At 42.4% G+C, this 12,857-nt stretch overlaps 1 protein-coding gene and 1 long non-coding RNA gene across 4 annotated transcripts in view; one reads left to right on the top strand and one right to left on the bottom strand.

Moving 5' to 3' along the window:
• LOC111818400 overlaps positions 1-12,857 on the top strand; it is a 42,846-nt gene that overhangs the window by 8,783 nt on the left and 21,206 nt on the right. The gene's annotated exons all lie outside the window — the stretch shown is intronic.
• Traf3ip2 (TRAF3 interacting protein 2) overlaps positions 1-12,857 on the bottom strand; it is a 39,322-nt gene that overhangs the window by 2,818 nt on the left and 23,647 nt on the right. For 2 of the 3 annotated variants that reach the window (XM_004637503.3, XM_023722329.1), the window contains 5 exons: positions 11,382-11,560; positions 8,997-9,085; positions 6,069-6,137; positions 4,828-4,944; positions 562-636 (listed from right to left, as the gene is read on the bottom strand). In XM_004637503.3, coding sequence (XP_004637560.1) covers positions 562-636; positions 4,828-4,944; positions 6,069-6,137; positions 8,997-9,085; positions 11,382-11,560 — 529 coding nt within the window. Of the gene's footprint in view, positions 1-561; positions 637-4,827; positions 4,945-5,049; positions 5,321-6,068; positions 6,138-8,996; positions 9,086-11,381; positions 11,561-12,857 lie in introns of those variants that run through there. The other variant, XM_023722330.1, reaches the window with a different exon arrangement.

Below are 12,857 nucleotides of genomic sequence, written 5' to 3' on the forward strand. Positions count from 1 at the left end.
TTTTTTTTTTTTTTTTTGGTGGAACTGGGGATTGAACTCAGACCTTTAAGCTTGCAAGGCAAGTGCTTATTCCACTGAACCATCTCCCCAGCCCCTTTGCCTTTCCATTTCTAGGCTTAGGATACACCCTCTAATGCCCCAATTAGTGAGCCTGACTTTAGAACCTGATATGGACCATAACAGAGCTCATGTAAGTGACTGTGCAGATTTATTCCCTGTGGTCTACAGCTTTGATGGGGAACAAGCGGCAGTAATGTCCATGTCTTCACTGTATGTGCAAGCAATAGAAGTATCAATAAATGGTCTCTTATTATCTCATGAGTTAAAACACAAACTCCTTTGTATGTTGTGAACAGTTAGAGAGCCAGAATCCTATCAGATAATGCTTTCAAATCTTTCTGATTCGTGCTACTCAACTGAGTGCTAAACTTGTTGGTCATTCTGCTAACACTGCTATCTCTAAGGATTGGCAGAAAGTTGACAGGGTTTTCCTCTTAAAACTCCAGTGGCAAACAAACCAAAGGCTAAACTGTAAGGCTTTTTCCTTGGTTGGTTGTTTACCTTCTTGGCATTTGGGAAGAGCACAGGGATGAATCTGAAATTCATGCTTCCTTGTTTTATGAACTCAATCTGCATCTGAAATCAAACAAATATGAAGGCTTAACTTCAGGAATGAGGAGTTAGTTGTACTCATGGTAAAGGCAGGCCCACACACCATTCTGATTACCTTATAGGATAGCCCAGGTACTTAGAACTTCAAGTTTGTTTCACCACACACTGTGCCTTGCATTCATTTATCTATCATTTCTTAAAAGTCACATTCTGTACTAGACTGGATTTTCAGGGCATGTTCCCAAGTGTGCTGGTGAACGCCTTGCAACAGCTCATCGGAGCCAGTTGTGTGCATATCTTCCCATTTTTTGTGCTCAGTAACTTCATGTTATATTAGTAGCTTAAAATTTCCCATGGTAAGAATATTTATACCATGGAAATGGGTAAGTGCTTCAAATTCAGATTTTTTTTTTGAGAGCTAGTTTAGCAAAATAGAACTGATGCCATCCCTATCTTCCCAAAGCAGACAGAAAAGAAAATTACCAACCAGAAGGCAGTGTGAAAAGAAGGGACAATGGGACTGTCTATTCTGCATCAAGGATTCTGAACAGCTACAAAGAAGGGGTCATTTTGATATGGAAAGATTTTGGTGAAGTAGGAAGGCTGGAGTGGTGGAAAGGACAGTCTCAATGGAGGACACAAGGGCCAGCTAAATAACTCAGCAGATTAAAGCACCTGCAAGCAGGCACAAGATCTGGGGATTTGATCCCCAGGCTTGCCGAGCCAGCCCACCCTCAGAGGCACTGAGATGGCAATTGAGACTGGACATGGTGGTGCATGCCTGTAATCCCAGCTCTTGGGAGGCTGTAAACAGGCAAATCACTATGAGTCCGATTTGTAGTGAGACCCTGTACACCCCATAGACCCTTCCTTAAAATAAAAAAAAAAAAAAAAAAAAAAAAAAAGAAAGAAAGAAAAGAAAAAGGACATGGGAGCAAGTATGGAAGTGTGGAAGTGTGTCAGAGTTGTTGGGACAGCTAGCAATTCACTGCAGCTGGAAAGCAGGTGAGCTTGACAGAGAGTGGGGAGATGAGGCTGGGAGGACTGTTTTGTAGAGGCCAGTTAGCCACACCCAAAGTTCTTACACAAGTTCAATTTGTTCTCACACTGTGGTAGCCTAAAAAGATTTAGCTGCCAACAATTCTATCAAAATCAGAATTTTATATAAGAAATAAAGCCATGCTGTTAAGTTGAGCTGTGGGGGACTCAGGTCAATAATTTCTGACATTGCCAGTTAAACAGAAGACCCAATGCTATTATGGGCTACTGGACTCTTTTAGAATATTTTGCTGAGTTTACACACCTATAATATTCAATAACGGAACTTAGAAAAAATGGGGTATACCGATGAATGTCCATTTTGTGTCTGTGTATTCAAAGTGGTTGGGATAGATATATAGTTGCATTCTCTTAATGAATAGAATGATTTGTTCTAATGGTGTTTGTAAATAGGATCACAAGTCCACATCTTGTACAGCAATTAACCACTAAGAAGAATATATGCAGTGTATTATTTGTTGAAACTGTACTTCCGATTTGATTTGAAATTGTCTCATTGCTATCTGTTTATCAATAAAACTTTGAAAAAAAAAATCAGAATTTTCAATAGCAGGGAAATTAGAGCCTTCCAAATCCTGAGACCAGCACAAAGCTTTCAGTCATCTGATAACAATGAGATGAAGAATTATGTGTTCCTGATCATTGCATCTTATTGATTTTTATAACCAAGAAGTCTGCATAGCACATAGTTATAAAAACAGAAGAAAGTGACAGTGATGATGAACTGTTATTGAAATAACTATAGAAACCCCTCACAGTCATCCACTCTCATGTACTAACACACAGCACAAATCTGCCACAAGGTGTTTTCTCAAGGCCATCTCTCTTCAAAAATTGGAAGACTACTCCAAAAACATAAAATGCCCCAAGCACTGTGCACCAAATAGTCCTGACCACACCAACATAGTGAACACAGGAGAGGAAGGGCAGGGACCTTCCAGTTAAAGTGAAAGATCAGTTTCCTTTCTGACTGCTATGACTCTGTAGTGTGAAGCCTGGCTTGCTCACCAGGACCAGTGACTGTTCATTTTGGCTGTCTCTTATACTTCCAGATATTAGCTTTCTGTGGAATGTTTGTTCCACGATACAGTTACTCATGAGTGGCTCTTCACTCATTCTATCATGGTCAAGCTTTTATCATACCAGGCTTTCTGTTGCTGGAGGGGACCCAGAAGTCAGCCAGATGGATAGGAAAGTTATCTGTCCAATGCAAATCTGTGTTGAGGAAAGGTCCACAGCATTGGTACCCAAGAAACCAAGTTTGGAGACTCTGTTTACAGCTGGCACAGTCAGTCAAGTTCTGAGGTTGAGATTCTATTGCTGTCTGGCTTCGCCACACAACAGTAGCGGAGATAGACAGGCTTCCTCAGGAGCTGGTAGCGATCTGGAGCCCACCCCACACACCAGCTCCTGGGATGGGCAGGTTCTTAGGAATGTAGATAGGACATCCATAGGGAGATGTGGCACAGCCAACGGACTGCAGCACTCAGAGCCAGCCATTGTCTTTTAGGTCAGTTTACCTCTAGAAATTATACCTCGCCTGATGCCTGCTTATAGAGATCAGGCTAGGTAACATTAGAATAGGAGAGAGATTTTTGCCCTGACTTGTGGCCTTACTTTTAACCTCACCATCTTCCTTTGGCCTTTGCTTTAAGTTGGTGGAGAGCACAAATGAGTGGTTTATACTTGGCCAATACAGAGACAGAGACCTTAAAGACCCAAATGGGAGAACCCTTCTGTGCTCCTGAACCACAGGATAGACCTGGAATTCGCCTTCACTTCTTCTGAGGTAAAGCTGCCTGTCCTGAGACTGCCTGGTTGCTTCCCACATTGTGTTGCTTTCTGCCCCACATACCCACATTAGTCAGTGATTCTTTATGCTCACTCCAGGTGCCTCTCCCTTTATGTCGCCCACAGCTAAAATGGAGTTTATAACTTTCAGTCCAGTGTATTTTCAAGCCTTTTTTAAATCTCAGAATCCTTGGTAAACAAGCTTGAGAAATGAAAATAATCCCTGGTTAAGGTGGAAGCCCAGAGCCAGCTCCACAAGGCAGTTCAGAAATCACAAGTCTAGCCTGGCTGTCAGGTTAGGCTGAAATGAGCTCCACAGCATCTCTAAAATCATGGAGAAGAGAAAGATTTCTTTGCCATGAAGCTCCAGCTCCAAAGCTGGTTGACATGTTCACTCAGAACGTTCTCAGATACTGAACAAATCGCATTTCTTCTAAGTTTGACTTACTGGTTTAAGTTTGACCAGGCCTCATAGTGCAGATGTGACTGTGGAACATTTCCCACCTGTCATGAGCTAAGAACAATCCCTCTGATAAGCACCTGAGATGTGTCAGATACTTCACAAGCATACTTCATTTTGTCTTCTCAATACTGTAGTAGTGCCCATTTTATGAGCAAGCAGACAGTGACACAGAGAGATTGAAGTAGCCGGGCCACAGTCACATATTAGGAAGCCAAATTTGAACCAAGCCTATCTGATGCAGCAGCATCCCTTCCACTCTATTATCCTGCTGCTCTGAAAAGGCAAGGGACAGTGGGGCTTGGGAGCACACATCCCTGATTCCAACACTCTGGAAGCCTGAGGAAGGAGGATTGCAAGTTCAACCCCAGCCTGGGCAACTTCGAAAGGCCCTGTCTCAAAATAAAAAGAAAAAAAGGTGGGGTGGGAAGCTGGGCATGTAGCCTAGTGTGAAGGTCCCAGGTTCGATCCCCAGCACTACACACACACACACACACACACACACACACGTGTGTGTGTGTGTGTGTGTACACACAACAAGGAACAGAATGTGACTCAGGTACAGGAGCTCTGTCTACCACCCTCCTGGGATGGCACATTTCTTAGCAAACAGCCAGGGAATCAGAGCTCTGTTCTCCAGAGTCATGGCTACTAAAGGCTGACTACTGTTCTCCCCTTTTACTGATGGGAATGCTGAGTTCTTTCAGAGGTGTGATGACTAAGCAAGGGTTCCCAAAGTAAACAGCCACAACCTACATCCCCCATCCTGACACTGTAGGCCTGTCTGGGATTTGTCACCCAGCCCCACAAGCCTTCAGCTGGTCTCCAGTGAAGAACTGGCCTTCTCTGCAGAACATGCCTGTCCTTAAGTGGCAGGGCAGTCCTGTGGTCCCCTCATCACTTACCATTCGATGAATGTACTTAGTATGTAAGCCGTGCTCATCTTCATCCAGCTGCGACTCAGCGCCTTCCACATCCTGTTTGTATTTGGGGCTGATGGCTACGATTATCATCACTGTTTTCTGTTAATGAGAAGGAGAAAAGCGTGTTTATGGAACTGGGAAGTGTGGTCCATTTGGTGACAGCTGGCTGGAAACAGGCCAGCAGGACGATGAGCATCCCCTGACCTGCTCAAGGATGGGAGCCAGGCTCCCCCTCTGTGGAAAGCAGAAGGCATTGGCTCCACTCAGGCACTCTCTTGTCTGCACTCCTCTCTGCTGCCTCCCTGCCCAGTTCCTCTCAAACACACTGAGCAAATGGCTCACAGAGTAGCTCTCCTGAGCAGATAGACTTTTGCCCACCATTTTCTACAGCCATCTCTAATAATGGCTAATGACAGCCCGAATCACTAAGTTAGTCTGCATTATGGGAAAAGGCACTGCAGGCTTAAAGATGAAAAGATTCTCCCTCCCTCCTTCTCTTCCTCCCTGCAGCTGGATCTGAGCCGTCAGTTACTGCACTCTCCACTGCCCTGCTTTCTGCCTCTGCATTAGCGCAGTCAGTAGGAGGAGACCCTTCCACACAAAGCAAACATCAGGCTGCAGACAAAAGGAAAAGCTGCAAAACCTCAGCCTGCTGAGATTCCCCACCCCACCCCACTGCCGCCCAAGAAGCTGCTGAGGACACAGACACACTGGCAACAATCAATTTCTATCTTGTTAAAGAACAGAGTGTCTCAGTGGCTGGTATAGATTCTGTCAGTGGAAAACAAATCACGGGGCTGGCTGCGAGTGGGCGCCTCAGGGGTAGCATGCTATGTAGCCTGCGAGGCTGCCTGGGAAGCCTCTTCAGAGCAGTTCTACAAAACACTTGGGGTGACCTCAGATTCAATTGAATTCTGCTGCTCCCTCTCCACTCCCTGCCTTCATTTCCTCCTTTCCTATTCTGATCTAGAAATTGTTTGCTCTGATTGTTATCAACCACCTGTGTCTGGTTTGACCGTTATTTCCTGCCTGGGCATGTCCAGGAGGGTGACCCCATCCTTCCTTTCCAAGTCTCTGCACAGCTTCCAACAACACAGGCTTTGTTCAGACTTTCTCAGCTTCAGACTAGGGTGGGTATGCCAGGGTTTCTTCCATAAAATAGCTTCACAAGCTAATTGTCTTTCTTCCCAGAAAATATGCTCAGAATTTTGGAATACACTTACATCCCGAAGGTAGCGCTCCATCCACTTAATGATATCAATGCCTCGGATTCTGTCCTCAAATATATCAATCTACAAGAAAAAGATGTGGGAATTGGCTCTTAATGAGACATTTGCTCTGGATGCAGAGGCTGAAAACACACAAGAGGCTATATATGTTTACAACTCAAAAAGTTACTAGTGGGGCTGGGGAGATAGCTCAGTAGAATAAGCATTTGCCTGGCAAGCCAAGGGCCTGAGTTTAACCCCCAGTTCCACCAAAAAAAAAAAAAAAAAAAAGTTACTAGTGCTTTTTTCAAGGCAGAGCACATAAATTCAAAAATCAAAACAGAATTTTCATAAAATATTGCCTATTTCAACATTAGTAGGCATTTAAGTATTTAATATCTATAATTAGAATACAGCGGTTCATATGGAATGGATCTGTGGCTGTATAAAAATGTTTTTAAAGGCCTGAGGGACACAGTATACTACCAAATTGGATGTAAGCCAGGTACATTATATTTATAGATATCTGAAATTTGAAAGTTTGAAAAACAAACATAATTATGCAATTCTGTATGTGTGCTGTACAAGTTCTGAGACACAACTGTGGTGTTTTATTTGCAATATTCAGGTCATTATTATGTTGTTATGTCCAGTTTCAGTCTATACATTTCAAAAGCAGTGTATGAAAATTGGAGCCAAAGCAAGGAACAGTAGCCAAAACAATCATTAAAACAGTAGTGAAAAGGTTTATGATGGAAGTAAGAAGAGCTCTTGGGTACTTGATACTACATACAAGCTCTTAATAAGACTTGTATGTAGTATCAGTCTTCAAGTCTTTGAAGGGCAATTCAAAGAAATTAAAACTCTAATCAGTTATTTTCTGTTTTACAGAAGACCAAATAGGAAAGCCTTTTTTAGGCTTAGACTGGTAGTGAGGAGTATGTGTGTGTGTGTGTGTGTGTGTGTGTGTGTGTGTGTGTACAAGGGACTCCTGATTAACAGGGATTATTATATACTGGGTGACTCGGAGAAAGGGTTACTTGATTCAGCAATGCTGCTCCCAGATTAACTGTCCTGAATGTCACTTTGTCATTTAAGACTGGCCAGGACAAGTCCCAGCCATCATCAAGCTTCCTACTTCTTAATCCCATGTGATCTATCTCTTGTACTCCCCTTATTGGTGTCCCCTGCATGCTAAAAACACTGTACAGGGCTGGTGAGATGGCTCAGTGGTCTAAAGCACCTACTTAGAACAAGCTCAGCAAAGCACAGGGACAGCGGTTCAATCCCCCAGCACCACATGCCAGCCAACCCCGCCCCCAGGTGGGCTGAGCTGGCTACACACACACACACACACACACACACACACACAAATAAATAAAATAAATTTTAAAAAATAAAAACACAGTACAAACCCCCTGCCCTGTGATTTCTTCCCCTACATTAACCTCCTTCTCTTCATGTCACCAAACTATTCCCCCACTATGATCACTAGTGTTCTATACAAGTACCACATTATAACATTCTTTCATTTACTGTCTCGGGGCTTGGTAATAGTACCTTTATTAAACTTGCCTCAAACTCCAAGTGAAGGAATCCATTCCACTTGATGTATCCATAGGGGACAGAAGATCTGACACATCAATACTAACTTAACTATACAGGACAGGGCTCTGTGAGTCTACCTCAAAGCTTCATAGAGTGAGGGTTAAGACAGATTTAAATTCTGCCAAAATAGCCCCTGATTAAAAAAGTGGGGCTCTTCTCCAGTGGCAACCAGTATATTTGAAAAAGATGAAAGGTAAAATCTCTGTGGAAATGTTGGCCTTGTGTCTTATGCATTGATTTTATGTCACCCTTACCATAGTACTTTCTTACTCCAGAAATGACATGGTAAAATCTTAGACTCTGTGTAGTCTTGTAGCTAGGTTGTTTAAATTATAGGCATATTTTAAAACTTTCTGACATCCTCATTAAAGAAAAAATATTATAGAATAAAGAAAACTTCAAATAAAAATTGTTAAAACAATGCTAAGTAAACTCTTTTGCATCTGTTTTTGCTCTTTATTCTTTAGCATACTTAATTCATTCACCATGAATTTTTCCCCACTCACTAGAATTCACTTTCAGTAAATACCTAGAAGAGGCCTCTGGGAGGGAAAAAAAGTAATCTCAATGTTTGAGGAAAGCCAGCCTTCTGAGTAGTGTCCTGTGGTATTTTATTTATTCTAAATAAAAACTTACATGGCTTCAAGCTGTACATATTCTGGGGACAGGAGAAGTGAGAGCTTGAGATTTCTGGGGCCAAGACCACAGTGGACCTACAGCACTGGATTAGTTCTGCTTCCCTTAGATCAAGGTACAAAAGGGCAGCTTTGTGCACTGGAGGACCAGGTTGCCAGAGTTCTACTTCAAAGCTCACATCCAGTGCAGAATGAAAGGACCTTGTTAAACAAGCAGGTGACTGTGGGGTGGTCTGCAGCCTCCTGCACCACAGGACGCACAACTGGGGAGAAGGGACAAAGGGACAAAGTATAGCCAGAGCCTGACTTTTCCTTCAGGCCAGGGCCAGCTGTCTTTTTGGTCAACATTAGCACCATTCTTGTTGCTTGGCAGTTCTCGGGAGCATACAAAAAGCATATGGGGTAAAAATGCTGGAGACTTTGGATAGTTTAAAAGCTAGAAGATAATTACCTAAAGCCATAAATATTTAATTCAGAATCATGTAAGTCTATGAAACATCAACTATTTCTCCTTTGTCTTAAGTTTTCCTTATCCTTTATTTATTTTTTTATTTTTTTTATTTTTTGCGGAACCGGGGATTGAACTCAGACCTTTGTGCTTGCCGGGGAAGCACTTATTCCACTGAGCCATCTCCCCAGCCCCTCCTTATCCTTTGCTTCAACTGTTCTGTTTTCTCTTTTGAAAAAAAAAAATACTTACTGCAGTTTGGAAGCCATTTATCAACAAAAAGTTCACAAATTTCACCACCTCCATAGCTGTGTCCATAGAATAAGTGATGAAGACTTTGCCTAAGAGAAAAATTTCACATTTATTTAAAAACAGTTGAATTATCTTAGTCTACACAATACTTCTAAATCCTATGCAATGTCCTTTATCCATCTGGAGTTGAAAGGGCTGAGGTGGTACAAGGGCAGATATGTACAGTGGTGACTGCTGTCTTCAGGGCACAGCTCCTCAAGCCAAGGGGCTCTGACATATGCCAGGGAGTGCAGACTGCTCAGAGTGAAAGGAGCAGAGGGAAGCAATGAGAGGAGACAAGCCTCGGTGGTCTGAGAAACCACATGAAGTATTAACAACAACAAAACTAAAAACCCACTGCCGAGAACTTGTGGTCCTTAAGCTTAAGCCACAGATTGCTTTCTTAAAGACATCTGGCACAGTGCCCAAGGAAAATACTCTCCCAGCAGGCCAGGAAGCAAAAGGTTGCTAAGGGGCCTCCCAGTGGTGCTCTCTTTTGATCTCATGATACTCTCTGCTGCCCTGAACTCTTGCCAAATGAGTGGGGGGACAGTGAGAAAGCAGTTTCTTTCCCCAACCTACTCACTTTTGGAGAAAGACCAGGAAGTTGGAGCGAAGTAACACAGCTCAGAAATGTTGGTAAAACTTCAGTAGCTTCAGAGAGACAGAAGCTTCAAGGAAAGAGACCACCTCAAGGCAGTCCAACTCATAGACTCTTCTCTCATGCCTAGGCCAGCTCAAGCACTAGACATGCTGTTGGGACAAGCTTGCCCCAGCCAGGATAAGAAGCAGTGTTTTCTCAGGCTAAAGCCTTTGGGGAAGTTATCTGGCCAGCGTTTTAATGTGAGAGATAAAGGATCTCTATATGCTGGCTTTTAGTGTGGCAATCTCAAGGACCTCCTCAGGAGAGAGAAAAGGGCAGAAGAGAAAATATGAATTTGAATGTATTAATCTAGGCTTAGATCCCTGGGTTTTTTTGTTTGTTTGTTTTTGTTTTGTTTTGTTTTGTTTTGTTTTTTGTTTTTTGTATTTTAGGGAAAGGTCTACAGGGTGTTCAGGGTCTCACTACTAGATCGGACTCGTAGTGATCCACCTGTTTACAGCCCCCAAGAGCTGGGATTACAGGAGCGCTACCACGCCCAGTCTCAACTGCCATCTCAGTGTGCTGTGGGGGCAGGACCGGCACAGCAGGCTGGGGATCAAACCCCAGACCCCTGCAGGCACTTTAATCTGCTGAGCTATGTGGCCGGCCCAGATCCCTATTTCTAAAAACAAATCTCTCAAACAAAAGAGTATATAATGGCCATATTAACTCAATGAAGCAGCCAGACACATTGATGGCACTCAATTTATTTTTTTTTTCAATACCTGCTATTCATCCAGTTCCTATGAAAGTAAGTTTATGCTCCTTTTATAGATTATGATAAGATAGATATGCCCTATAGACTGACACTGAGACTTTTCCATGCATGACAGAAAAGCTCAAAGTGAACTGTATAAGATTACAATGTTCTGAAAAAAAATTTAAATAATTAACAATGGATCACTGTCTCACAAATCTTCCGGAGTTCTAAGTAATGAAAGAGCATAGATCACCCATAAGGAATTAGCAGATTCAAAGGTCTTCACAGCAATCTTGGCTTCTACTTTCCCGAATTTGGAAAGAGATTATTAGAATTACCTGAGCTTCTCTAGGAAGCGGAATGGATAATAAATTCACAAATAGAGGCTGTTTTCTTAAGATTTCTGGAGCTAACTTTCTGACTGACCTTATTCTGAGAACATTTTGGTGATATTTCAACATTTCTGTTTCTGGCAGCAAAATATGGAAAAGGAATCATCACCTGACACTTAATTGAATGTTTCTTTAAATAAAAGGCTTAGTTTGCATTTGGTCATGAAGCAGTATGGGGAATGTGAGACCGTGTTTTTCCAAACAAGATTGCTCATTCCTACAGGAAATGATCTTGCTGTTGATAGCTGCTGCTAATTTATGGTGAGACACTAGGTTTCTGTCCAGAGCCACATGGGCATCCAATCAATTTACCCAGGGACAAGTCCACTCAGGAGCATCATTTAGCAAAGGAAAAAGGCATTGGGGTTATTTGTTGCAGAAGTATGTGTTGAAGAAAATCCATTGCTAAGCAGTTTGTGATATTACTGGTGGTGTCAGAATTGCTAAAAACAGTCAACAAAATGCTGGTTACTTTTCAAGCAAAAGCAGAACAGTAAATCTTCCTTTGTTATGTATGTGAGAAATATCTGAGGATATATATGAATGATCAAGAAGTGTTCTTAAAGTACAAAACCTGTCAGAAGAAGAAGAAAACTGCATTGCAGACTTACGCAATTCTTCTGGCAAATTGCTAGTTTTTAGAGTTCCTCGGGGTAATGGGTTACTAGGGGGTCTAGGCACAGCAACTGGGGCCAGAGCCTGGGGAGCCTGTGGTCTCAGCTCTGCGGGATGTTGTGAGGACTCTTCGGGAACACCAGTCCCATTAGGTGGCTGGTAGTGCTGCTGGTCCCTGGAAAGGAAAATATGTACAGTAAATTTTTATTATTTACAAACACATACTTTGGAGGCAGAATATCTTTTCAAATCATGGGGAGATACTAGTACAAGAGCTCTCCCCTCTCCCTCCATTTCCTATCTGACAGAAAAGAAAGAGGGATGTTCCATGGAGTTTCTGTCAGCAAGCAATTCAGCTGGCTGCCATATGTAAGGACTTGTGTGAGGGGTCGAAGAAAGAAGTAGGATTTGATTTCTGTATTCAAGAACTGTCTAATTGGAAAAATAAGGCATAGGGCAGGCAAGGTCATCAACAAACAAAGAAGAATGACGAATGATGTAGCTTGATGTTGTAGGCATTCAGATTAAGAAGATGAGACTTTTAGCTCATGATAGATAACATTTAATCATGTGTGAAAACAGGAAAAGGCCATGTACATTTAAAAGTTCTTATGTTGTTATATAAATTAAAATCTGATTTAAAAGAAGTCTTAAAAGAAATTTCCATCACACTACCACAATGTATCTTTGTTAGTATTTTGTCAGAATTCCCATGAGCATTCTGAGGATGAACAATCAGACGCACTTGCCTAAGGTTTGGAAAGAAGGAGGAAATGAAAACCATACTTCTTATACTTCTTACATTGCACGTAGTCATGAGGTGCTAAATTTTCCTCCAAAGCATCGGAGTATCATATTAACAGATTCCCAAATGTCAACGGCAAGGCATGGGTGTCCATCTTTTGCCATTGTGAGTCTAGCAGGCACAGAGTGAATCCACCAGCTGCAGTGGCTGCAGCAGCGTCAGCTCTCTGATTCCTCAGCTTCCTGAGTGTGCCACAGGAGGCAGTCTCTTTGGTGATGCTATTCTGTGGGCTTCTTCTAGGACCAGTCCCTGAAGCCTAGTCTAGAGGTTGAGCCTCAAACTTCCAGGAATTCTCTACGTACACAGTTCTCTATATTAAAAGTCTGTCTTGGGCCAGGGAGATAGCTCAGTAGAATAAGCACTTGCCTGGCAAGCACAGGGTCCTGAGTTCAATCCCTGGTACTGAAGAAAAAAAAAAGCCTTTCTGCCTATAATAGCTAGAATTGTTTTTGTTTTCTGTAACTGAGCAGGGACACTGGTAGGGAGGCTAAAATTGTTAACTATAATGTTTAATTTTATCAAAACAATTCTGAACCAAATGTGGATATAAGTTAACATTTTAAAAACCTGGGAAGGGCTGGAGAGATGGCTCAGTGGTCTAAAGCACCTACTTAGAACAAGCTTAGCAAAAGCATCAGGGACCGCGGTTCAATCCCCCAGCACCACA

The sequence above is a fragment of the Octodon degus genome, unplaced genomic scaffold (genome assembly GCF_000260255.1).
Source record: "Octodon degus isolate 3935 unplaced genomic scaffold, OctDeg1.0 scaffold00090, whole genome shotgun sequence".
NCBI lineage: Eukaryota > Metazoa > Chordata > Mammalia > Rodentia > Octodontidae > Octodon > Octodon degus.